This window comes from Moschus berezovskii, chromosome 11 (genome assembly GCF_049115385.1).
Source record: "Moschus berezovskii isolate FMDL1 chromosome 11, NW_MosBer_1.0, whole genome shotgun sequence".
NCBI classification, from domain to species: Eukaryota; Metazoa; Chordata; class Mammalia; order Artiodactyla; family Moschidae; genus Moschus; species Moschus berezovskii.
The window spans coordinates 101,525,694-101,553,599 of record NC_142470.1 but is presented as its reverse complement, the minus strand read 5'-3'; the positions used below and the strand labels follow the sequence as shown (position 1 = coordinate 101,553,599).

Sequence of the window (27,906 nt, the reverse complement as noted above, 5' to 3'; positions counted from 1 at the left end):
TTCGTGGCGAGTTGAATGGGAAGGATGTCCACACGGGAGTGCGCATATGTGTATGTGGCCGATTCATTTTGCTGTACAGCAGAAACTATCACCACATTGTAGATCAGCAAAAGTTAATTAAAAAATAAAATAAAAATTAATCTTACAAGATTCCACACCTTCACAATATGTTCCCAGCCCACTAACTGAGGTTTATGTGTGGGTCCTTCTGCATTTCGCCCTGGTATCTCAGCATCCTAGAAATCTGACTTCCTCAGGTAGGAACAGACTCTCAGTTCACGTCTCTGAGTAATATCCTTGTACACATTTCTATGGAGCAGAAAGATCACCCCAGGAGACTAAGGGCAGGAGTTCAGAGTAACTGGATAGACAAGTTGATTTGTGTTAGAGGTAAAAAACTGACCACGGCAGTGTGACGGTGAAAGACTCTAATGAAGTTTCCCTGACTGGCTTTTCCCATTTTCTTTTTCTTTCTAGAAGACGTGGTTGACATCCCAGGCCATGTCTTCACTGGAGGAATGATCGCAGCTGTTGTGGTCTCGGTGGTGGCTGTCTGCCTTGTGACCGTGGGTGTCATTTACAGAGTTGACTTGGTTCTATTTTATAGACATTTCATGGGAAGAGACGAAACCTTAACAGGTAACGAATGTCGTAATGCTGGAATCTCTTATCTTACAGTTTCATTAAGAAGCTATGAATTAATCTTCACTTTATGTTGATTATATTGTTGAGTTAATGGCAGAAGTTTTCCATAAGAAAAACTGATCTGACAAATCATCTGCTGTGGATGTTGTCTGTGCCACTTTTTCTTGTGCTTATTTACCTGTTGCCAAAAATTATTCTCTAATGGTTTCATGCAGGTATGCTGTGTCCTTCTAAATATCCTGTGAGGTGTTCTTGCCCAAGGACTGTGTATCTGAATGTCATTGCTCACACACCATCTGGTGCCTTACACAAAGTGCACACTCAATTAAAATTTAAATTGAGTTGAGTTGTATCATGGTTCTTTATTTAAACCCGGCAAAGGAGGCTGCATGATGGACTTGCAAGAACCTTGAACTCCATACCACATGACCTGAGTTCCAGTTCCCTAGATCTGCTATTTTTTTTTTTAATCTGCTCCTCCTTCTATCTGGGGACTGTGGTTTTTCAGTTTTCCTAATTTTGAAGGTGATTAGAAGTCCTCAAGATTCAAAACAGAGTGGCTTCCCTGGTGATCCAGTGGCTAAAATTCCATGTTCCCAATGCAGGGGCCCTGGGTTTGATCCTGGGTCTGGGAACTAGATTCCATATGCTGCAGCTGAAAAAAGACATTCTGAACGTCACTACTAAAAAGAAATCCCACATGCCACAGTGAGGATTCCAAGGGCTGCAAATAAGGCCCAGGGCAGCCAAATAAAGAAATAAATATTTTAAAAAATTCAAAATAGTTACCAAATTAAAAAGATATGTGGATAATCCATTGCACTTGCTTTCGTGTCTGTGTGTGTGTGTGTGTGTGTATCACATACATAGCTCAGAACACCAAAACTCTTAGAAATGATATGTACATGTTCGTCCAATGCCTGTTTCCCACCTCATCTCCTATTGGTAGTATATTCAAATGAATATTAATATAGAATCATATTTCACTCCTATTTGAAGGACAAATCTTGCCATGCTCTACACCCTATTCTGAACATTGTTTCACTGTGTCTTGGACACCCTTCCATCTTAGTTTATAAAGCCTCTCATTTTTTTGGGTTGTGCAATGTTTTATTTCTGTGGATGCACCTTTGTTTATTGGGTCACCACTTCATGGACATTTGGGTTTCTTACAACCTTCCGTTGTTGCGGAAGTGGTGTAGTGGGGAACTTTGTACAGTTGTTATTTCGTTTGTGTGCAGTGTAACTGAAGGGAAACTCCCTGAAGTAGAAGGACTAGAAATGTAGATGTGGATACAGTTGTTCTGATGTACGTATGTGTGCTTAGTCGCTGAGTCGTGTCCAACTCTCTAGCCCCACGGACTGTAGCCCTCCAGGCTACATGGAATTTTCCAGGCAAGAATACTGGAGCCAGTTGCCGTTTCCTCCTCCAGGGGATCTTCACAGGCCAGGAATCAAACCTACATGTCTTGCATCTCCTGCATTGGCAGGTGGATTCGTTTACCACTAAGGCACCTGGGAAGCCCAGTAGAATCACTGGCTCTTACTTATACTGATCTGTTCTGTTCTGTTCCGTCGCTCAGTCGTGTCCGACTCTATGCGACCCCGTGGACTGTAGCCTACCAGGCTTCGCCATCCATGGGATTCTCCAGGCAAGAATACTGGAGTGGGTTACCGTTTCCTTCTCCAGGGGATCTTCCCGACCCAGGGATCGAACCCGGGTCTCCCTCATTGGAGGCAGATGCTTTAACCTCACTGATAGATAGCTGTATTTCACAGCAACCTAAGAGGTATTCAAGGGATCCACTTGCTGATTAAACTCAGAAGGAGCTCTATTTCTGCCAACTTTTCTTACCTTTGATGTGCATGTGAATTCTGCAGTTTTTACCAAATGTTCAGGCTTTTATACGTGCTCTATTCTTCAAAGCAGTTTCTCTAAACCAACGATAAGTTCTGATTTGAACTGCTGAACCAGGATGCTAGAGGTAGAACTGAAGCATCTTTTCCCAGAGACAGAAAGGGTTGTTTTGTGAGCCTGGACGCTGCTGAAGATATTGGGCTGGGTCGTTGAACATAAGTGATACTCAACATAAAGAACATGGACCAAGAATGCTTTTACCCTAATTTTTGAAATAAAGAAGCCAATAATATTTAGCCTTCAACTCAGTAGCAAATTCATTCACCCCAATAATGTACTCAAGCATAAATCTAATTCTCCAGCATCTAACCAAATGTCATGGGATAAGGTAGACTATTTTACAACTGCTCCCCTTCTTCCTCTACTGACCCCAACTAACATCATATCCATGGAGACCTCTGCTTACTCTTCGACCAAGTTATTTTATTTGTTTGTTTGTTGTTTTGTTTACACTGTCTTGTAGCTGCCACCATTTTATTTGTCAGCTTTTTTCAAGTTGTTGTGTGTGTCCCCTCTGTCTTCTCAAATAGATCGGATGAAAGCTGAAGAGAGAAATGTGTATTATTTTTCAGGCACCCAGTTAGTAGAACAGTCTTTATTGTTTGCTAACACAGTCCCCTTCAGCACTGCTTTCCTATCCAGAATTAAATAGGAGCACATGTCATCAACGAAAACCTTTAATGACCAGAAGCTTTTCTATTGCCGTCTAAAGCATCATAGACCGCATAGCATGTGTTCCTATAGCATATGATTTCAATCATCTCCCATTACGTCTTTCCATTCTCCAGGGTAAATACTCGGCTTTCTTTTTATTCTCACTTTCAGGGGGGGTGGTTTTGAGGGTAGATTCAGATGGTGGTAGAATTAAATGATATAAATAGCAGTAGAATAAGCCAAGGTAAGGTTTGCTTCCTGATCCTGGAAAGAGGGCATATTTGGGCTCCTTGACTGTCTGTTTTCTTTAAATTCCTTTAGTGCCTAAACCTAAAGTTTGCACTCCTTCCAGTTATGGCCTTTTGGGGGCCTGGTCTAGGACTTGAACTCTTCATCTGTCTTCACAGGTCTCTATGTCAAGAGACCTTTTTGGTGTCAAGCAGTGGGACTCTTAATGTACATGCTTAGGAAACATTTGCCAGTTGACTACTTGATTCCCATACAAGGTCTGAGTATGTTATTTTTTTGTTGGCCTATAATAATAATTGAGTGTATTCCTTGTTGACAACTTCAAAAGTCAGAGATAAAGAGTGATGCATGAAAAACTTGGAACCAAAGGATATTTGAGGGACCTCAGGCATTACCTAGTTTAAACATTCTTGTTTTATTTTTTAATTTGTTTTCTATCAAAAATATTTTATTCTTTCATTTAATAGCTTCCTCAAGGCATAATCAATATATGATGAACTGCATGGGATTTTTTATTGTAGTGTAATTGCTCAACAGCATGTTAGTCTCTGCTGTACCATGAAGTGAATCAGCTATATGTGTACATATGTCCCTTCCCTCTTGGACTCCCCTCCACCAATGTGCCCCCCCGCCGCCCAGACACCGCACCCCTCTAAGTCATCACAGAGCATCAAGCTGAGCTCCCTGTGCTATACAGCAGCTTCCCACTAGCTATCGGATTCACACATAGTAGTGTATGTAATTCAGAGAAGGCAATGGCACCCCACTCCAGTGTTCTTGCCTGGAGAATCCCAGGGATGGAGGAGACTGGTGGGTTGCCATCTATGGGGTCGCACAGAGTCGGACACGACTGAAGCAACTTAGCAGCAGCAACAGCAGCAGCAGTGTATGTAATTTAATGTATACACTGTTGGGTTGATGTGTTTGAATGTGAGGATGCTATATTTAACTTTTCTTTTCCAATGATCCCATTCCCAGCTTCCAGGACTTTCACTCGAGTCTGTAGTTAAATAAAGCCTTGTTTTCACACTAATGAAAAGGGTCAACCTTATCTCCTAGATGGGAAAACATATGACGCTTTTGTGTCCTATCTCAAAGAATGTCAGCCCGAGCATGGAGAGGAGCACACGTTTGCCGTGGAGACTTTGCCCAGGGTGTTGGAGAAACATTTTGGGTATAAGTTATGCATATTTGAAAGAGATGTGGTTCCTGGAGGAGGTAAGAAATGGAATACCAGATAGAAAACTAGTGAAAGGGGACTTCTCTGGCGGTCCAGTGGTTAAAACTCCTAGCTTCCAATACAGGACGTGTGGGTTCAATCCCTGGTCGGGGAACTAAGATCTCACATGCTGTGAGGTGTGGCCAAATAAGTAAACATACATTAGTAATAAATAAACACAGTACATCCAATTTTAAAAGAAGACATTTTTTAAAAAATAAGGAAAATTAGTGGAGATGGTTTTTAAAAGATGAATAGCTTCCCTTATAAAAGGCCCTCCTGTTTACTTAAAAATGAAAGAAAAGTGAAAGTGAAAGACACTCAGTCATATCCGACTCTTTGCAACCCCATAGACAGTCCAGTCCATGGAATTCTCTAGGCCAGGATACTGGAGTGGATAGCCATTCCCCTGTAAACCAGGAATTATGAGCAACCTGCACTCCTTCCAAGTGTGGCCTCTGGGTGCCTGGTCCATCTTCATCTTGCTTCACAGGTCTCTGACTCTGGAGAAAGGGAGAAAGTGCTCCATTTTCAGAACCAGGGCCAGAATTACTATCGCAAAGCATTTAATAGACCAGAGTAAGGACTTCCCTGGGGGCTCAACAGTAAAGAATCTGCCGCATGCCAGTCAGAAGATGCGGGTTCTATCCCTGGGTGGGGAAGATTCCCTGGAGGAGAAAATGGCAACCCACTCCAATACTCTTGCCTGGAGAATCCCATAGACAGAGGAGCCTGACAAGTTACAGTCCATGGAGTCACAAGTCATCAAACATGACTGAGCACAGGATGAATCCCTCTTTTGATGGCATTTTGTATAGCAAAACAAGTCCCTAATTTAATATGTGATTCTTTGGACTATAAACACAGATTAATTCTTACCAAAAAATGTTTCTTCTCTATCATGTTGACATTGTGAGAAAATTGAAGTAGAAATTAGGAGTAATGGTAAAGGTTAAATAGAATGAGATTGATGGTTCATATCATATTTTGATTATGAAATTCAAGTTTTAAATTAATATATGAATACAAATGGCTGTAACATGATACTGAAGTATATTCCAGCTAAACTCAAAGAAATTTAGTAACACCTCCACATTTTCTCTGAAAGTCTTTCAGAGATTTGGAATCTGGTGTCAAATTATTCTAGACGCTAGGGCCTCGCAAATGATGCAACACAAATGTCTTGATAGTTGCCATCACTCATTCCTTCATTCAGCATTCGCTGAGCACCATCCTTGTGCCAAATTCTAAGCTGGGCATTTAGGATAGGGCAGTAAATAAGAAACAGTTGTGGGGACTTCCCTGGTGGTCCAGTGGTTAAGACTTCACCTTCCAATGCAGGGGGTGCAGGTTCCATCCCTGCTTTGGGAGCCAAGATCCCATGCAGCCAAAACGCAAAGTGTAAAACAGAACAATATTGTAACAAATTCAATAAAGACTTTTAAAATGGTCCACATTAAAAAATAAAAGTCTTAAAAAAAAGTGTTTTTTCCCTCCTAGGTTACAAATTAAGGAGGGAAAATGTTACAAATTAGAAGGAAAAAATATTTTTAAATAACAAATAACCTCTCAAAGGAATAATATACCAAATTGTCAGATGCATTCAACACTGTGATACTTTTATGTGTCACTTCTTTGTATCCAAGAAGACATGCTGTCACAAAGTATTTCCTTTTGACTTTGCATCCATTTTATTATTAATATATTTCCATTATTTTCTAGGAATCATTTGAAGAACAGGTTTCTTCTTCATTCTTAAAAATAAAGAATGTTTGTATGGTTGTTCAGTTACTTAGTCATGTCCATCTCTTTGGGACCCAATGAACTGCAGCATGTCAGACTTCCCTGTCCTTCACTATCTCCCGGAGTTTGCTCAAACTCATGTTCAAACTCATGCCATCCATCTCATCCTCTGTTGCACCCTTTTCCTCTTGCCCTCAATCTTTCCCAGCATCAGGGTCTTTTCCAATGAGTCAACTAAGTGGCCAAAGTATTTGAAGCTTCAGCTTCAGTGTCAGTTCTTCCAGTGAATATTCAAGGTTGATTTCCTTTAGAACTGACTGTTTTGGTCTCCTTGCTGTCCAGGGGACTCTTAAGAGTCTTCTCCAGCACCACAATGTGAAAGCATCAGTTCTTAATTAGTTTGGATTAGAACCTCAGTCTGAGAAGGGCTAGATCTACAACAGAGGTTGGCAGTCTGTCAACCACAGGGCAGCCCCAGTCTTTGAAGCAGCCACACGCATTTGCTCCTGTGTTGTCTATGGCTGCTTTTGAGCTACATCAGCAGAGTTGAATAGCTGTGACAAGGGCAGACGACCTGCCAAGGCTAAAATATTTACCATTTGGCCCTTTACAGAAAAGGTTTATCAACCTGTGGTCTAGAATAATGGCAATGTTTTTTTTTAATATTTAAATTAGAAGTTTAGCATGTTCTTCCATGCATGTAAAGAGGCAAGATGGTGTCATGGTTAGGAATAGACACTCTGGAACCAGACCACTTGGGGTCAGATTCCAGTTCTGCCATTTACCAGCTGTGTGACTCAGGGCAAGTTACTTAACCTCTCTGTCCTTTTGTTTCCTCATCTGTAAAATGAGGGTGATTACAGTACTTTCTTCATAGGATCATTGTGCTGATTAAAGGAGTTCATATACATAACATTTATACGAAGGTATGGCACAGAGTTGAAAAAAGAAATAACAACACACTCCATTATTCTTGCCTGGGGAATCCCATGGATAGAGGAGCCTGGTGGGCTACATTCCATGGGGTCTCAGAGTCGGATGTTACTGAGCACAGAGTATGGCTAAGAAGGTATTCGTTATTATCTTTGTGCAGTTGATTGCTTCTTTTAATAGGCATATGGACTTCCCTGGCAGTCCAGTGGTTAAGATTCCTAGCTTCCAATGCGGGGGCTGTGAGTTCTATCCCTGGGCAGGGCACTAAGATCCCACATGCCACACAGCCAAAAAATTTAGTTAAAAAAATAGACATATAAAACTGAGAATGACTTACCTTAACATTTATTAGTGAAGTTGAGTTCAATAAGGCAAAATAGGACTGTGCAACATGATTTTCATCTCATGTCCATCCTTTTGGTTTTCTTAAATTAACCTGCCACCTCTTGTGTTTTCAGCTGTTGTTGATGAAATCCATTCATTGATAGAGAAAAGCCGAAGACTGATCATTGTCCTCAGTCAAAGTTATATGTCTAGTGAAGTCAGGTATGAACTTGAAAGTGGACTCCATGAAGCACTGGTGGAAAGGAAAATTAAAATCATCTTAATTGAATTTACACCTGTTGGAGACTTCGGATTTTTGCCTCAATCACTGAATCTTTTGCAATCCCACAGAGTTCTGAAGTGGAAGGCAGATGAGTCTCTGTCTTATAACTCAAGGTTCTGGAAGAATCTTCTTTATCTGATGCCTGCAAAAGCAGTCAAACCCTACAGAGATGAGTCAGAAGTCTTGCCTGTTCTTTTGCAGTCCTAATCTTCAGAAAAGCTGAGCGGAGGAAAGAGTTCTTGACAGTCTGAGGACTGAGTGTCTGAGCGTGTGGATAACAGATATTTAACTTTACTCTGTGAACATCTTACTCACAGACTGAAAATGAACTTGGCATTTAGGTTGCTAGGGATAAGACTAAACATTCATCTATGGCCGTGGACTTCCAGTGTGTGTGTACCTAGTCGCTCAGTCACATCTGACTCTTTGTGACCCCATGGACTGTAGCTCACCCCACTCCTCTGTCCATGGGAGTCTCTAGGCAAGACTATGGAGTAGGGTGCCGTGCCCTCCTCCAGGGGATCTTCCCAACCCAGGGATCGAATCCAGGTCTCCCACATTGCTTGCATATTGTTTACCGTCTGAACCACCAGGGAAGCCCAAGAATACTGGAGTGGGTATCCTTTCCCTAGGGGAATGTCCCAACCCAGGAATCAAAGCAGGTTCTCCTCTATTGCAGGCAGATTCTTTACCAACTTTTAATGCTAAAAGTTGAGCTAAAGGATTTTAAGTTTGCCTTGTGGTATTGTCTATGCAGTGGGTGACACAGGAACTGGAATGGTGTCTCCAAGCTCTTGCAAGAGCTGCCTACCTCTAAACACCTCAGTGCCTGGGATTGGGTGGGGGTGGGGCTGCAGGGCTGTGTGCCGGGCGGGGTGTGAGATTTGAGCTATTGTAACAGTGATGGACAGGGAGGCCTGGCATGCTGTGATTCATGGGGTCGCAAAGAGTTGGACACGACTGAGCGACTGAACTGAACTGAACAGTGTTTCAACCTCAGGGCATCCTTAATTATCCTTGCTACAGGTGCAGGCCTACAGTTCTTGAAATCCCACTAAGATGCCACAGAGGGCTTGCTTAATTAGACCTATTTGTGGAAACTTCTTAAAAGGAAATGAGAACAACCTTTTATCTTTCATGCCAGACACAAATCATTTTCTGGGCTTTTTAAAAAACAGTCTCAGACATTTACTGATTTTAAATGTTTAGACACGGGATAGGGACCAGATCAAATTAGTTATTCAGCAGCCAAAAAATTGATGGTAATTTGATTTTTTTTTTGAACCTTTTATTTTATATTGGGGTATGGCTGGTTAACAATGTTGTGATAGATTTAGGTGGACAGCAAAGGGACTCAGCCATACATACACACGTATCCATTCTCCCCTAAATTCACCTCCCATCCAGGCTAACATAACATAATGTTACATAACACTGAGCAGAGTTTGCTGTGCTGTCCAGTAGGGCCTTGATGGTTATGCATTTTAAATATACTTGCTCGATTTTTAAAAGGTTACAAATTTAAAATGCCCCTTAGCTCAGCAGTAAAATAAATCAGCCTACCAATTTATTTGATCCCTGGCAGGATCGAACCTGCCAGGGAGACGCAGGTTCCATCCCTGGGTTGAGAAGATCCCCTGGAGAAAGAAATGGCAACCCACCCCAGTATTCTTGGTGTGAAATCCCACGAACAAAGGAGTCCAGTGGGCTACATTCCATGGAGTCTCAAAGAGACGAGACTGAGCACACACACACAGACATCGGATGGAGGGACCTGGCGTGGGAGTGTGCAGCCAAGAACTGGATCCTGGGTGTACTATTCCCATGACCTCTGGCATCTCCTCTAACTTACCTGTGATGAGTTTTCCTCATCAGTAAAATTAGAATTTATAAGAATTGTACAGGGGGCCTAAACGAATGAACGAAGCACTTACCCCAGTTATTGGCACAGAATTAACACTCTCCAAGTGTTGGCCTGCCACTGTTGTTATTACTAGTTGTTGCTTTGCAGTTGCTAAGTCGTGTCTGACTCTCTGCGACCCCATTGACTGCAGCTTGCCAGGCTTCCCTGTCCCTTGCTGTCTCCCCGAGTTTGCTCAGATTCAGGTCCACTGAGTCAGTGACTTGAGGATATTCATTTATTCAGAGAAGCATAGAGGAGAAGAATATCCATAGGGCAAAGGATACTTCTTTACTGGACGTGTGCAACTGTCAATGTCTAAAGACATATATCTGTCTCCTTAAAGTGAACCCAGTAATCTGGGCCTTCCTGATGGCCTTAGTGGTAATGGCTGGACCTCAAAATCAGTGAGAGAGTGACAGCTACCAGCCTTATAGAGAAAGGAAAGAGCTGGGTAAGCTTGGAAGCCTAGTTAGGATATATGGGTGCAGTATGACTGTTCCAAAAAAATTTAAAGCAGAGACTGTTTAAAACAGCTGTGGTACTATTGTATATAAAATAGATAATCCGCTAGGACCTACAGTCCAGTCCGGGAAACTCTATTCAATATCCTGTAATGACCTATATGGGAGAAGAATCTGGAAAAGAATGGATATATGGATATGGATACATGAATCACTTGGCTGTACACCTGAAACTAGCACAACATTGTAAATCAACGACACTCCAACATAAAATGAAAAATTAAAAAAATAAAATTTCAACTTAAGAATTAAATACATAAAATAAATAAATTAAAAAAATAATACAATCTGATATAAGTCAAATTTAAAAAATAAATAAAAGCAACTCCAAAAAAAAATTAAATAGAACAGCTGTGGTAGATACTACTGAAAATCAAAAATAAGATTTTCAGCATAAGAAAGTGATCTAACTTTTGTAGTACTTACAGCTTTGCATGCTAGTTGTATGGTTAAAAAAGTAAAAGGATTAATTACTAAGAAGATTTATATGTGAAAATATATGGTCATGAGAAATTTTATTCCTGTCATTATTGTCTTTAACACATAGAATGATTAGCTTTTTTATTGTTTCTTTAAATACATTAAATTGATTTTGTAGTAAATGTGTTAAATGTATATATTAAATATGTGCTTTAAAACACATTAACTAATCATTGATGTTGTGCTTTTATTTTTGAAAAATCTCAACATCTTTTTCATTTATTTTAAAATTTCAGGGACTTTTCTGGTGGTCCAGTGGTTAGGACTTTGCCTTGCAACGCAGGGAGTTCGAGTTTAATTCTGATCAGGGAGTTAAGATCCCATATATCTCTCAGCCAAAAAGTCAAACATAAAACAGAAATAATATTGTAACAAATTCAATAAAGACTTTGAAAAAATGTCAACCCCTCAGTCTCAGTGTGGATTCCCACCTCTTTGATAAGATATGGGTCATTCACAATGAACACCTACATCTCTTTTTTATGTCAGATTACTTTGTACCTACCTTCTTAGTTTCACCTTCCATCCAGGAGCCAAAAATGAACTTACTGTCACAAGGTCACCCAGTGCCCAGGAGAAATATCAGGTTACTCACATGCCAGTTAATTCATGTGCATATTTTAAAATGTAAGTGCAGACATTTCCAACCAGGACCAATAAGTAACTGGGTGACAAAATAATGTCATTCTCTTTTATGACTTCATATGTCCTTACACGTGGAGTCCATCTCAGAAAATCAGAGACAAGTCAGCCATCTAAGATGTACAAAGAAACATTCCGTGTGTGTCCATTATGTGCTGGAAGCATTTACTAAATTATTCGACACTTTCTTAGAGCAGGTGGTGGTTTAGTCGCTAAGTTGTGTCCAACTCTTTGTGATACCATGGACTGTAGCCCACCAGGCTCCTCTGCCCATGGGATTCTTCAGGCAAGAATACTGGAGTGGGTTACATTTCTTTCTCCACTTCGCCATTTCCTTCTCCACTCTGAGAGCAGAGAGAGACCTTATTACCCAATATTCTAAAGCCTGGAACCTGAGACGCAACCAATCCAGGGACCAATCCTGAGCACACAGTTGGCTAGTGTGACATTCTGGAGCAGAGAGGGTACCGTCCCCTCTCTTTGGAATCACCTGTTGTGAAGTGAGACTTGAGCGAGGCTGTGGGCACTTCTTGGGGAGATACGTTGTACCAGAGGGTCTGAACAGTCTTGCAGAGAGGAAGCAAGGCTGCTTAGGACTGGCTCATGCTATGCAAGCTAAGTCGCTTCAGTCGTGTCAGACTCTGCGACCACAGGGAATGCAGCCTGCCAGGCTTCTTCGTCCACGGGATTCTCCAGGCAAGAGTAGTACTGGAGTGGGTTGCCATTTCCTCTTCCAGTGGATCTTCCCAAAGTATGGCTCAGAGGAGGACAAAAAAGTACAAGGGTTCTTCTAGGCTGCTAGGGTAAGGATGGAGAGCAATAGCACCCAAGTTCTCCACAGGATGGGAATGTACCCTTGACCATGGTACCTGCTAAGATACAGGGAGTCAGATCCCTGACAGGTACTAGAAGGGCATCCAATATGGATGCTAGTGGTTGACCAGCTGGCTCCAGAGGACTGTCAGCCAGGCATAGAGGAGGTGAGCTCCCTGCAGCCATCATCAACATGCTTGTCTAAACGAGACACCGGCACAATCGAGTTGAATCGCAGCTCTAAATGCTCAGGGGAAACAGCTCATCGCATCACCCCGGCACGAGTGCAGCTCTGAGGGAGGAGACCTGGACTCTGGGGGGAACCAGCTTCCTGAGCAGAAGCAACTCTGAGAGATGGGCTTGGGAACCTTGCAGGGCTCTTCTGAGAGTGGCCAAACCACAGCTTCGACAGGAAACGGGCTGTGTGCGCTGTAGGCAGGACACGGGGTCCCTGCAGCCCCGCCCCCAGACCACACTGATAGTGATCACAAGGCAGGCTGGGAGGGCTGAGACCAACACTGTGTGCCTGCGAGAGGCTTGTGGAAACCAGCTTTTATCTCTTTGTAGCCTACCTTGTGGTTGCACATACGATCCGGGGGGACACATGATGCCCCACTTACACAATAGCCACAACTTGATGTGCAAGTTTAATAATTAATGGTGAGACCCTAGAGAGGCTGTCATACAGAGTGAAGTAAGTCAGAAAGAGAAAAACAAATGTTGTATATTTACAACATATGTGGATCTAAAAAAATGGTACAGACGAACCTATATGAAAGCAGAAAGAGAGACGCAGACACAGAGAAGAAGCGTGAGATTCCAAGGAGGAGAGGTGGGGTGGGCTGGGAGACTGGGACTGACACAGATACACTGACACTGTGTACAAAATAGATAGCACAGGAGCCCTATTCAATGCCCTGTGGTGACCTAACTAGGGAGGAAATCCCAAAAGATGGGAAATACCTGTATGCAATAGTGATTCACTTTGCTGTACAGTAGGAAGTAATGGCATTGTAAAGTAACTATATTCCAATAAATAATAATCATACTTAATGGTTAACATATTAAAATCAACTTTCAAATTGGGCTTCAGGAATCCCAGGGCTCATGAGAGGTGTCTTAGTGAATATCCAGGCAGTGGGATGGAGGACGGCACACAGGTGTGCTGGACTCCAGCCTTCTCCCCACCTCCTGCTCCCTCCAACCTGTCAACCAGACCAGCACTGTTTTTACCCATTTTTATGTTGAGATTTCATGTGACAATTTTATTTGGCAAAATCCAACATGTCTGAATAGGCCATGTTTTAGATGTAATTAATGCAATCAATCCTTTCTAGCTAAACAGAAATGATTATAGAATTGTTTAGAAAGGGAAAGAAATAGACTCTTGGCTAATATTCCAAGGATATCTTCCAAAGTGGTAAGCATTAGTCACTAAGTTGTGTCTGACTCTTTTTGACCCCAAGGACTGCAGCACTTCAGCCTCCCCTGTCCTTCACTATCTCCCAATTTGCTCAAATTCACGTCCACTGAGTCAATGACACCATCCAACCATCTCATCCTCTGCCACCCTCTTCTTATGTCTTCAGTCTTTCCCAGTATCAGGGTCTTTTTCAATGAAAAACATTATATAACATTATATGGCTCAGAAACACATAGTATTTACCTGGTCACAAGGTTGTAAATATTCAATGTTTAACTAAAATTAGGGTATATTATTTGGAGGTGGAAAGGGAGGGAAAATGTGTTTGTGGTAGTGGTGGGTTTGGGCGTTAAAGCACGACTTTCATTGTTAGGAAGCCAACAGATTATATCTACAACTTTGTTCAAAGTCAAAGTTCTTAGAAACACAGGCTATGCTTGGCTTACTCATTAATCCCTGATCCATCTGCTGCAGTGTTTCTCACACTCTGCAGGCTCTGGATCCCCGACTCTAATGGAAACTCTTCAATCCCACTTGACTTCTCTGCTATAGCCCACAGTAGCCACCTCTCTTTTCTTCTGAAACTTCACTTGGTTTTGTCAGATTTGTCCCTCCTTGTTTTCACTTGTGAATGTGTGCATGCTCAGTCCTTCAGTCATATCTAACTCTTTGTGACCCCATGGACTGTAGCCTGCCAGGTTCTTCTGTCCATAGGATTTCCCAGGCAAGAATACTGGGTTGCCATTTCCTCCTCCAGAGGATATTTCCTACCCAGGAATTGAACCTGTGTCTTCTGAATCTCCTGCAATGGTGATTGTAGTCTCCCTCATCTTACTGAGACCAGTCAGCATGCCTGTATCTTTTCTCCAGCCATATTTGGTGGTATATGTTTAACTAGGGGATAGAGTTAGTATTTTTCAAGCTAATGCAATAAAATAGAGTGTCAAGTGAATTAAGGGTATAGGCAAGTGATGATAATGCTGATTGATGATAAAATTTAAGTTGGAAAATGCAGAAATGGCGGGTATCATATTGGTAAGATCAACAAAGATTCATCTGTGATCACATGATGTCTTAAATGAATCCAAACTGGAGTATTTCAGGGAATGAGCTGATAGGGGGAGACTATCAGTGTGGAGGGTGCTTGAGATGGAAATTACAGAGGCACATCAGTTACTAGTAATGGCTGGTGTAGGAATAAATGCCTGAGGTAGGTGTGAAGGACAAGACATTTAGAAGAAAGGAAGTTGAAGAACTGAGAGATCAGGGTGTTCCTTGGATCATCTAAGTGAATACGAAAATCACCAAGAATCAAAACAGGGAATGTTCTGGTGAGCATAACAATAAGTGGGGGGCCAACCAGTCCATTCTATAGAAGATCAGTCCTCGGTGTTCATTGGAAGGGCTGATGCTGAAGCTGAAGCTTCAATACTTTGGCCACCTCATGCGACGAGTTGACTCACCGGAAAAGACTGATGCTGGGAGGGATTGGGGGCGTGAGGAAACGGGGATGACAGAGAGTGAGATGGCTGGATGGCATCACTGACTCGATGGACATGGGTTTGAGTGAACTCCGGGAGTTGGTGATGGACAGGGAGGCCTGGCGTGCTGTGATTCATGGGGTCGTGGAGAGTTGGACACGACTGAGCGACTGAACTGAACTGAACTGAACTGAGACTCTTCAGGGAATGTGAAACTGAGAGAGTCCCTGGGGGCATTCCCAGGGGCAGAACCCCATGCCCCCACCTCTTGTCTGTAGGAGAGGTTTAGCTGCCTAGGCTTTCCTTGAGTTCCAAAGAGCATATTTAATCAAAGTGAGAAAATGCAGAAACAAAGGAGATCAATAAAGCAAGATGAAATGCTAACAGTTCAGCCATAAAACCAAGTCAAGGACCTTCAGATCCTCCTCAAGGGCTGTTGATAAGATTACCCCTCCTGTCAAGCCCTCTTCAAACGGCAGTTTGAGCCATCAAACTCACTTCATGGATCGCCTTCCCAAATCACTTTAGACTCAACTTCAGGGTCTGCGTCAGGATCTCTGAAGCTTCACAAAGACAGCTCCCACCTCCCAACTCACTTGAATCTAGTTCAATTCAACCGGTACTGGATACAGGCCATCGACAACCCTTGCGCTCGGCTTTCCCTTCCAGTCTAGACATCTCTCCTCCCAGGTCTTTATTCTTGTTGCCGTGTTGCTCCCTCATGACGCTGTGAGCCTGGAGCTTCATGTGCCTGGAATATCGCTCATCCGCTCCCTGTGACCCGTCTGGAAACAGGCCTGGAAGAAACCTCATTTTCCCTTGGAATTCTAGGCAGATTTGTGACCTGGGACGGATATGTTTGGGGGTTCATTCCTAGTTATAATAACTCACTCCCTTTTTCCTCCTCTGTCTCAGGTAAACACTTATTTTGCCTTCATCCCAAAGTGCACGTAGTCTTCTTTTGCTTTTTACGTCATCCTCTAGATAAATGTAGAAACAGTCCAGGAGCGTTCAGATGCTCAATGAATCAGCCTTATCTTGAGGAATGATGGTTTCTAGGCTTAACCAAGAAGCTTAATCAAGACTCTTTCTGACCAGGGAACTCTCAGAGAGTGCTCAGGTTCTTATTAAGTGATTTTATTTGTTCTATGAAACGAACAGTAGTATTCTTAATTGGGATTTCCCAAGTGGCTCAGTGGTTAAATAATCCACCTACCAACATAAGAGATGAAGGGGACGCAGATTTGATCCCTGGGTTAGGAAGATCCCCTGGAGTAGGAAACTACTCCAGTATCCTTGCCTGGGAAACCCCATGGACAGAAGAGACTGGTGGGCCACAGTCCATGGGATCACAAAGAGCTGGACACAACTGAGCAACTGTGCACACACCACACAGGGTGTTCTTAATTAAATATTATGTTTTGAATCTTTCTTTTAATAAAAATAAGTACCAAAAAGCCTTGGTGATTTTAGACTTTAAATTCATTTCCATGTCTGTATAAATGTTTCAAATAAATGTTGATAGAGTTTGTTTTTCTTTTGCAGAATTAAAAAAATTAATTACAAGAAAAGCTTTAGGTTATATCATAAAGGTTACATTTTGGGGAGTTAGTTTTACAAAACAAAACAGAAAAACCCAAAACCCGCAGTTGAGAAGTTGAGTTGAGTGCTAATAATCTGTACAGGAAATTCCTGTAAAGGAAGTAGGCTTACTCACTCTTTCAACTAAACCTAACCGCAAACCTTATCTAGTCAAGGAGGTTGGTCTGGAGAGAATTTTAGATGCTTCATCTTTAGGTCATTTCCTTCTCCTGATAGAGGCAGTTAATTTGATTTTTCTCTTTATGATCATGAATTTTACAATGTCAATGGTCATTTTCCTTTAGTAAAAGAATTTCCTTTTTTCCTCTCCAGTTTTAGTTTATTATTTCTAAACTTGTGTGAGTTAAATGTATCTCTCTGGGCAGGATGACATACTGTATTCTTCTTTCAAAATGGATATGCTCACATTTCTTCATCAGATAGAAAAGCCGGCAGTCACTGAAATAAAGCCTTGAAGTTCCTTCCTCTTTTTCAGTGTCTTAAGGACAGGAAGTACAGGTAAGACATAAGTACATTTTTTTCACTAGATTTCCTAACCAGCAAATATAAGTTGAGAAAAGAACTTGAAACATTTTCAGAATGGATTGCTAACGCAGTTCCTTTTCATAAACTATTTTATACTGATAGGTGTGGTATTGAACTAGCAAATTTTATGTCTCCATATATATGGAGGCTTCAAATTATTAAAAAACTTGTGGTTACCAATTAAGCCTTTCTATAATGCTTCAAGTAGGTTGTGGGAAAGCTGGAGAGTAGAGGGATTTAAGGTGGTTGCTGAATTTCAACGCTTGTCTTGACTTGACCGCCGTAAGATCTCTGAGAGTGTGAGCTACACTCCTTAAAAAAAATTATTTATTTGGCTGCACTAGGTTCTAGTTGTGGCACATGAATGAGATCTTTAGATGCAGCATGTGGGATCTAGTTTCCTAGCCAAGGATTGAACCCCAGGCCCCTGCTTTGGGAGCTCAGAGTCTTAGCCACTGGATCAAGCTATACTCTTGATCTTCTGTAATTCCTAGACAATGGTATATAAAGCTACCACGGATTATGTGAGAGCCATAATAATATTAGTTGAATTAAATGGTTGCTATTACACCGATCAGATGTCTACATGTACATGTGTTCTCTGTGTATAGTCACCGATGATCCCGTGGGAAGTTGTCTTTGACGGTGAGATTCCCCTACTTGAGTCTCAGATTCTTTGTTGATACCTGCCTTTCCTCTTCTTATTCTCCCATCAAAAGCCTGGATCAGCAAAAAAAATAGTTCATCATCAACCAAGACACTGAAAGCATAGTCTTGACCAACTGATTGGGGGGATCTTCAACCTCTGACAAAGGAAATATGGAAAGCAGGTATGGAAGCTGGTTTGGAGAAGAGACCCTTCAGATACTTGAAGTCACACTGTGACTCTCATTTCTATTTAAAAAATTTATTTATTTGGCTGTGCTAGGTCTTAGTTGCAGCTTGCAAGATTCCTAGTTGTGACTTACAAACTCTTGGTTGAGGCATGTGGGATCTAGTTCCCTGACCAGGTATGAAACCCAGGCCCTCTCCTCTGGGAGCCCAGAGTCTTAGCCACTGGACCACCAGGGAAGCCCCCTCTCATCTCCTCCTCTGAGGTGATGTCATACAGTGATAGGAAAATTAAAGTCTCTGAGACCCTCTTCATATGGACACAAATTCTTCTTTTAATATTTCTAAGATGTGCAATTATCATTAATAGTGGACACCACTCTTCAAGCAATGTGAGCCTTGGTTGTCCCTCAGTAAAACCAGAAAGACAATAGTCACCTTCACAAGTATGAGCAGAAAGTATGTAAAAGGGCAGGGCTCCATTAGATTCAGAGCTCCCTGGCTATTGTTTTACTCCCATGAACAGACTTGCAGCCTGGTTTGGTTAAGTTGCTCAATGCATGATAAATGCACCTTGGGTAATTCCTTATGATTCTTGGAAGTGTTTTGGTGATGGTGGAATGGAAGGCATCTCATAGGCACTAAAAGATCTCAAAGAGGTAGATGTTGACAAACAATACCCATTGAGTTATCCCACATGGATGGGGTTTCCAGAATGGACCAGCTCTCACTGTGGTTCAGTTGACCACAGTGCTGGCAATAACTGCCATACCCTAGCCCAGACCCACCTCCCCAGGCTCTATTCTTGTCCTTGAGCAGGACTGCCCAGGGACGCTTTCTGGGTTACAGTGACTTCCCTGACACTTGTTTGTTTTTCTCATTTCTTTATTTATTTTTGGTTGCACTGGGTCTTCATTGTTTCATGCAGGCTCTTCTCTAGTTGCAATGAGCAGAGGCTCCTCTTCATCACGGTGTATAGGTTTCTCATTGTGGTGGCTTCTCTTGTTGCCAGCACAGGCTCTAGGCTCGTGGGCTCAATAATTGTAGCACACAAGCTTTGTTGCTCCACAGCGTGTAGGATCTTCCCGGACCAGGGATAGAACTTCTGTCCCCCACATTGACAGGTGGATTCCTGTCCACTTCACCACCAGGAAAGTCCCCTGACACTTATTTATAATATAGAGCCCAGTGTTCTTCTCTTTGAGAATCTGATTTAATATGGTTTGGAGAGCTCAGACATCTGAATTTATAACAAGTGTTCTGGGTGATTCCCGTAATGGAGATCATTTGAGAAACACAATCCCAGAGACAAAGGCATAGCCTAGAGACAGTCCCAGGCAGCCTGAGGTCCTAAGCCAGCAAGTGAGCTTGTCATGGACAGAACATCTGTCCACTCAAGATTTGGATGGGAATTTCTGAGGGCTGGAGACTTACAGGTGTTGTGGTAGCTAATTTTCTATGACTGGTCACTGGTCATTCAATCACGGAACCATGGAATGTTAGAGCTGAGATAATCTTAGAAATCATACAGTCTCATGATTTCCCCAGTCAGGGAGTTTAAAAAAATAAAAAGATTTCCCAGTCAAATCCCCAGAAGTTTGAGCCCCTTAGCTCTAAGGTGGAAGAACAACTATTATAGTCCAAATAATTTATTTTTCAAATAAAAAATCCTGAAGTGCAAAGGGAGGCTGAGAGCCTTAGCTAGAGTCACAGATCAAGTTAATTGTCGATACTGATTTGTTTTTACTCCTCTTGAATTCTTCTGCATGTATTTGGACAATAGAATCGATTATGATTTATGCAGTAAGATTTGGAGATAAGATTTCTGAATCGGGATCTCTGCCCGTAAGGAACTCCCAACCTGGTGGGAGAACACGGTATATGAAATGACAATTACACAGTGGTGTGCATAAATTCTGAATGAGGACTCACTGAGCTCTGTGTGAGCCACACCCTATTCCTGGAGACAGTGTGCAGCCTGCGAGACAGGCTCAGTTCCTGCTGGCATGGAGCTTTGATACTAGTTAGGGGAAAAGTCTCTAAAACAAGATGTTTTTCAGACAATAATGAGTGCTAAGACAAAGCAATCCAACACGTGAGTAATAAGAGAGATGGCTGCTGGCTAGTGCAGTGGGGAATAGGGAGGGAGGCAGACCACTTGATCGTGCTGCAAGTGGTCAGTGAAGGTCTCTCTAGGGATGAAGCACAAGATAAGTCAAGAGGGAGCCATATCAGGTCATACAGGTTTGGCATCTGATGCTTTGGAATGGACTCTATCTCATGGGCGGAGGGCTGGTGAGGTTATCAGCACAGAAGTGACATTCTCAGGCTTGTTTTCTAGGCAGATGCTTGTAGACCTTGTTTCCAGGCAGTGACTGGAGATGGAGATATTGTCCCTTCAGGGCCTGTGTGGGCAAAGGAAAGACTAGCAGAGGTGGGAGGCAGGCAGCATCTTGAAAGGCAGTTACTTATCCTGCCCTATTCCTTGATTACAATCTTGGTAAGAAGATAAGAGCCCCCCCACCACCACCACCCTCGCATTGTCAGCACTGGGGATAAGTGATGTGGTGATCCCTGGCTCTCTAGGTCTTCCACCATCTCGTGAGGGCCTTTCTTCACTGAACACGCCCTCCCTCTCAGCGGATCAGTTGCCAGGTGGAAACATCCTGACTTCAGGTCCCACCTGGGCAGACGGATCTGGCGGGACCTCCCGATGTGTGTGACTCTGTTCGCCTCCATCCAAGATAATGTCTCTGTGGTTTTCTGGGTTTGTCTCTTCTTGCCTCCTCAGAGAAGTTGGCACATGCTCTGTCTCCTCACTCTCACTTGCATTTGACCTGCTTCCTCTCCTACTCCTTCTCCTCCAAGGTGAAATGAAGTCAGCACAGGAGGAGACATTTCCTTGTCCTGTCTTCTGTGCTCAGGGTAGCCTGGGGAGGGCGTGGCTGGCCCCCACTCCCCACCTTCCTTTCCGACCCCCTCATCCATCACCCTAAACCCTCCACAGTTGCGGATCTGATCGGCCGTGGCCAAGCCTAACAGAAGCTGTGCAGTCCTGCTTGTGCCCAGCTTCTCTGGGGCTTTTACCGTCAGTACTGAGTCTTTCCTCCAAACTTCCTCCATGCTTCGTGTCAGGGGGGTCTCCGTGTTCTGTTTCCCTCACATGGGTGGCCCCTTCCGCCATGTGAGGACACAGTGAGAAGGTGTCACTTATGAACCTGGACAAGAGGCCTCACAGAAGGTGACCCTGCTGGTGCCTTGACCTTGGACTTTCCAGACCCCAGGATTTTGAGAAAGATGTTTCTCTTGGGTGTAAATCACCCAATCTTTGTCTTTCTGCTACGGCGATCTGAACGGAAGACCTGTACCAAATAGGTCCTAATGACCGGGATAACCACAGTGGTGTGGTCACACACCTAGGGCCGGACATCCTGGAGTGTGAAGTCAAGTGGGCCTTAGGAAGCATCACTACGAACAAAGCTAGTGGAGGGGATGGAATTTCGGCTGAGCTATTTCAAATCCTAAAAGATGATGCTGTGAAAGTGCTGCACTTAACATGCCAGCAAATTTGGAAAACTCAGCAGTGGCCACAGGACTGAAAAGCATCAGTTTTCATTCCAATCCCAAAGAAAGGCAATGCCAGAAAATGTTCAAACTACCGCACGAACCATGGGATCACAAAGAGTTGGACACAACTGAGCTACTGAACAATACCAACAACCTGAATGGACCATGTATGCACCCAGCAACCTCGTCTCTCCTCTCTTTCAAATGGCTTGAAGGGTCCAACAGCCACTCTATCAACAAAGTGGACAAAACCACCGTGAACACAGTCCAGGGTCTGACATTCTAACTTGGGGTGACCTTCTCTCCCTTTCAGACTTCAGAGAATCCTTAGAAAGGCCACCCAGCAACAGTGCTCCCTGTCTTACTTGGGGCACAGCAAGTCAAACATCCTCTGTTCTCTAACATCTATTACAAACCAGCAAAGGACAAACATGCTCATTTATACACATGAGCTACAGGACTAGCTTCCCTAACAAGAGTCTGACATTTTCACTCAACTTGGATCATCTTTTCAGAAAAACTTTCTCTTAACACTTTCTAAACTGCTCATGAAAACATATGTGATTAGAAGTGAAGTGAAAGTCGCTCAGTCTTGTCCAACTCTGCAACTCCATGGACTGTAACCTGCTAGGCTCCTCTGTCCATCCAGACAAGAATACTGGAGTGGGTTGCCATTCCCTTCTCCAGGGGATCTTCTCGACCCAGGGATCAAACCCGGGTCTCCTGCATGGCAGGCAGATTCTTTACTGTCTGAGCCACCAGAGAAGCCTGAAAACATACATACTTGGTCAGAAACTTAAGAAAAGAAAAAAAAAAATTATTCCAGGAAGAAACAGCATCAAAAGAACACACTGTACAGAGTGTAAATTCAAGCAGGACCCTGAGTTGGAGATGCCCTTCCTCCTTCAGCTGAGTAAGAAGTGACATATGCAGGGACTGCCACACACCACTGAAAACACCACTCGAGTGTGGGCATGTGAGGGATTTTTGGGCAGGACCTGCCCTTTCAAAGCTTCCTGTGTGACTTGCGTTTTGATCACTGGTTCCAATTTCTTCATTTCCCATTTCTTGATTTACAGAAATGAAGAGGATTCTCAGGGTGGAGCTCTGCAGGGCAATGTCCTCCACTCTGACCACAGAACCAATGTCCTGAAGCGATGACAGGGACCCAGGGAGAATGACACTTTATTTGGGCTGGATATTTCTTTGGCTTGTCGCAGGAGGGAGCATTAAAGGATTGAATACTCCAGGTAGGGGTTTTTCACTTTTCCTGCTGACACTGTGAGTCTTATGTTTCAAGTTGAAAGTGACAGATATTTTGTAATACCTGAGAAAATGATATAATTATCCAGAGCGCTTTCTTTCTGCTGTTAAAATGGGGGTAGGACACATGATTGGGCTGAACAGCTTTGAGTTGATCCCAAGCATTGATGGGGAGCCCAGTTACCCTCTCTGAGTGTTCAGTGGATGCAGCTGAAGAGGAATTCCAGGTGGGTTGGCCAACCCTAACAGGAAACCACCATTACTATCAGTGATGCTGAAGATCAGTGGAAGGGAATCAGACCTGAACTTCTTTTCCTCACAAAATGGGAAATAAGAAGAAGAAAGACACCCATGGGAACTTAATTCTTTGTGAAACCAAATACTCTTTGGAAATATAAGTTAGAGCGTCTTCTTTTTTTAAAATTACAACTTTCAATATTTATTTAACAGAATAGGCAATTGTCCAGTCACTATTTGAAGATAAAGAATCACTTTTTTTAAAATTGGAATGTAATTGCTTTATAATATTGTGTGATTTCTGCTGTACAACAGCGTGGATCAGCCATATGTGTACATGTGTCCACTCCCTCCTGGGCCTCCCTTCCACCTCCCACCCCACCCCTCTAGGCCATCTCAGAGCACCGGGCTGAGCTCCCTGGGCTGTGAGCTGCTTCCCGCTAGATGCCTAGCCTATTCTTGATAGTGCATATGCGCCAGTGCTTTAGACTTTCATCTTCTAATGTGTTTCTGGGTTGTTTTGCTTATTGTGGTTTTCAGATTGCTTCACTGAAAAGCCGCTTAGAACATACTCTGCAAGGTGTGGAGAGGAGTTTGTCTTGTTTTGTGATTTGCCAGAGCCACAGAAATCCCATTTCTACCACGGAAGTCAACTCTCACCCACCCGAGGCTCTGAATACCTGCCCTGTAGCGGCAGTAAGGACCTATCTGATGTCCAGTGGTACCTACAGCCCCAGAATGGAGACCCAGCAGTAGAAATTACTCAGAGTGCTCCTCACGTCATCCAGGAGAAGAGCACCCTTCATTTTCTGGCCGCAGGGATAAATCATGCCGGGTTATACATTTGTAGACCTAGGATGAGGTAATGTCTCAAATGCATTTCTCTCTGCAAACGTCTCCAAGTCCTTCACTGTCTGAATATAGCATCTGTGTTCATGTTGCTGTTGTTGTTGTTCAGTGGCTAAGTCATGTCCGACTCTTTGTGACCCCATGGACTGCAGCATGCCAGGCCTCCCTATCCTTCACTATCTCCCAGAGTTTCCTCAAACTTATGTCCATTGAGTTGGCGATGCCATCCAACCATCTCATCCTCTGTCGCCCCCTCCTCCTCCTGCCTTCCATCTTTCCCGGCATCAGGGTCTTTTTTCAGTGAGTTGGTTCTTCACATCAGGTGGTCACAGTATTGAAGATTCAGCTTCAGCATCAGTCCTCCCAATGAATATTCAGGCTTTGTTTCCCTTAGGACTGACTGGACTGATCTCCTGTGTTCACGGGACCTTATTAACTTCCCTAGGAGCCCCCAAGAGAATGCCTGCTGTGCCCGGATGATCTTAGAAGTTAAGCCCCAAACAAACATGTCCTGTGAGAGTTCTGTCTCACATGAGCAACACCTTCTTCTTGGTAGCATGAGCTCCATTTACTGCCCAGGTCTCAGCCACCAAAGTGATGCACAGAGTCCAGAGGTCACCTGGTACCAGGTAAGAATGACTTATCTGAATCTGATGCCAGAGTTTGTTTGTTATGGTAACAGCTCCTTACGTACGTTATAGAAGCATGGGTTTGAATCTGAGGTCTAGAGCAGAGGTCCCCAATCTCCAGAATCTAAGCCCTGATGGTCTGAGGAGGAGCTGATGTAACAATGACAGAGATAAAGTGCACAGTAAATGTAATGTGCTTGAATCATCCCCAAACTGCCCCCTCCCCACACCCAGGTCCGTGGGAAAACTGTCTTCCAAGCAACCTGGCCCTGGTGCCGAAAATGTTGGGGCCCACTGCTCCAGAACTTCCCAAAGTGTGGCCTCATGTCTACGGAAAAGACCTGACTTCCTAAAGCAGTCTATCCCCTAGCAGCCACAGAGTCTGGTGTCCTAGTCATTAGAACCACCCTCTTGATCAGTGCCAGAAAATTTTCTAAAACTCAAGTACATGACATGGGAGGTTAAGACATAAACTTATGACCACTCACTCATACAGAAAACCTGATTTGTTCAACTTTACTGCCTTTGGAAAGCAAAGGGTATGGTTAAGGTGAAAGGTTCACCCAACAAGTGTGTCTTGAAGGGTTTCTAAAAGAAGCAGGAGACTAGAATACATTCTGAAGAGGGCACTTCTGGGAAGACCACACAGCAAACACAAGGCCTCGCAGGTGACAGGTGTCTCGCACAGGTGAGTACTGCGTGGGGGGAGGGCAGTGTTAAGCGAAAAAGGGACCAGGAGCTAGGGAAAGACAAGTTCCCAAATGATTCTGAGTTAGGAACGACGTGTGAGTAAACTTCATGACAAAAACATTTCACATTTCCACTGCATTTTATGGTTTTTCTAAGTCCTATCAGATACACAAATGCTGCATGAGCAGCTCTTCGGAAGCCGTCTGATGTCAGTTGCCCCCTGGGTGGCAGAATCTGGGAAGAGAGTTTAAATTGCCTCCTGCACTTGTAATACTTGTTTGAAGTTCAATACTTTGCTTTAAGAAATCATGCAAAACTTTAAATTTGACTTCCAAATATATCTGTTTATTAATGTAAAATTATTATTTTAAATTGCCACTGATAAAATAATTTTTATGATTTCTTTAAAAAAATACTTATTTATTTGACTGTACCAGGGCTTTTGCAGCCTATGGGATCTAGTTCCCTGATCAGCGATCAAACCCGGGCCTCCTGCATTGGGAGCACAGAGTTTTAGCCATTGCACCACCAGGGAAGTCTTTATCTGTTGGCTTTTTGCATTCCCAGACTCAGCATCAGATACTCCTGGAGGTACAATTATTGTGGGGTGAGATGCTATTTCCTCACTTGATTCTTTTGAGATTCAGTGACAACCGGTGTTATGGCCATTGTAGAATCAAGGGAACAGGGAGGGTGAGTGTGTGCTTAAGGTCTTAATTTTATATTTTAAAGTGACACTGAAAACATATTGCCCCAGTGAAATCCCAATTTAAGAAACACCTTACTACAATGAGGTATCATTTCACACTGGTCAGAATGGCCTTCGTTAAAAAGTCTACAAATAAAAACTGCTGAAGAGAATGTGGAGAAAAGGAAACCTTCCGACACTGTGGATGGGAATGTGAAATTGGTGCAGCACTATGGAGAAGTGTATGGAGGTTCCTCAGAAAGAAAACATGAGTTGCCATTCAACCTAGCAGCTGCACATAGACAAAACTCTAATTTGGAAAGATACTTGCACCCCAGTGTTCACTGAAGCACTGTTTTCTATAGCCAAAAGACGCTTACTCCTTGGAAGGAAAGCCGTGACCAACCTAGTCAGCATATTAAAAAGCAGAGACATTACTTTGCCAACCAAGGTCCGTCTAGTCAAAGCTATGGTTTTTCCCGTGGTCATGTATGGATGTGAGAGTTGGACTGTGAAGAAAGCTGATTGCCGAAGAATTAATGCTTTTGAACAGTGTTGTTGGAGAAGACTCTTGAGAGTCCCTTGGATTGCAAGGGGATCCAACCAGTCAATCCTAAAGGAGGTCAGTCCTGGGTGTTCATTGGAAGGACTGATGCTGAAGCTGAAGCTCCAATACTTTGGCCACCTCATGCGACGAGTTGACTCACTGGAAAAGACTCTGATGCTGGGAGGGATTGGGGGCGGGAGGAGACGGGGACGACAGAGAATGAGATGGCTGGATGGCATCACCGACTCGATGGACTTGAGTTTGGGTGAACTCCGGGAGTTGGTGATGGACACGGAGGCCTGGCGTGCTGCGATTCATGGAGTCGCAAAGAGTCGGACGCGACTGAGCGACTGAACTGAACTGAACTGAAGATATGGAAGTAACCTAAGTGTACGTCCAGTGAACGCATAAAGAAGATGTGGTGTACACACACACATACACACAATGCAATATTACTCAGCCGGATAAAACAGCGAAACATTGCCATTTGCAGGAACATGGATGGACCTAGAGATTGTTATACCAAATGAAGTAAGTCAGATAGAGAAACACAAATATCATATGATATCCCTATATGTGGATTCTAAAATATGACAAAAATGAACTTATTGATGAAAAAGAAACAGATTCACAGACATAGAAAACAAACTTATGACTACCAAAGGAGAAAGGAGGGGGAGGGATGAATTGGGAGTTTGGGATTAGTAGATAGAAATGACTGTACATAAAACAGAGAAACAAGTGTCTACTGCATAGCACAGGGTTCCATAGTCAATATCCTGTAAAAACCCATAATGGAAAAGAATATGGAAAAGAGTATGAATATGTATACACACACACACACACACATATGTACAGATGACACCACCCTTATGTATATATATATGTACAGAAAGTGAGGAACTAAAGAGCCTCTTGATGAAAGTGAAAGAGGAGAGTGAAAAGGTTGGCTTGAAGCTCAACATTCAGAAAACTAAGATCATGACATCCGGTCCCATCACTTCATGGCAGATAGATGGGGAAACAGTGGAAACAATGAGAGATTTTATCAGTTCAGTTCATTCGCTCAGTTGTGTCTGACTCTTTGCGACCCCATGAACCACAGCACACCAGGTCCCCCTGTCCATCACCAACTCCCAGAGTTTACTCAAACTCATGTCCATTGAGTCGGTGATGCCATCCAGCCATCTCATCCTCTGTCATCCCCTACTCCTCCCACCTTCAATTTTTCCCAGCATCAGAGTCTT

General features: G+C 43.2%; 2 protein-coding genes across 3 annotated transcripts in view; both read left to right on the top strand.

Annotated features, from left to right (window-relative positions):
- Positions 1 to 11,265, top strand: part of IL18R1 (interleukin 18 receptor 1) — a 31,988-nt gene extending 20,723 nt beyond the window's left edge. Inside the window, exons 8-10 of one of the 2 annotated variants that reach the window (XM_055399783.2) lie at positions 478 to 639; positions 4,526 to 4,684; positions 7,820 to 11,265. In XM_055399783.2, coding sequence (XP_055255758.2) covers positions 478 to 639; positions 4,526 to 4,684; positions 7,820 to 8,175 — 677 coding nt within the window. In that variant the 3' untranslated portion in view covers positions 8,176 to 11,265. The remainder of the gene's footprint in view (positions 1 to 477; positions 640 to 4,525; positions 4,685 to 7,819) is intronic. The other variant, XM_088841597.1, reaches the window with a different exon arrangement.
- A 5,781-nt stretch (positions 11,266 to 17,046) lies between these two features.
- Positions 17,047 to 27,906, top strand: part of IL18RAP (interleukin 18 receptor accessory protein) — a 30,761-nt gene continuing 19,901 nt past the window's right edge. The window contains 4 exon segments of the mRNA XM_055400462.2: positions 17,047 to 17,331; positions 22,836 to 23,006; positions 23,797 to 24,118; positions 24,551 to 24,734. Of these exon segments, the coding sequence (XP_055256437.2) occupies positions 22,934 to 23,006; positions 23,797 to 24,118; positions 24,551 to 24,734 (579 nt within the window). The 5' untranslated portion in view covers positions 17,047 to 17,331; positions 22,836 to 22,933.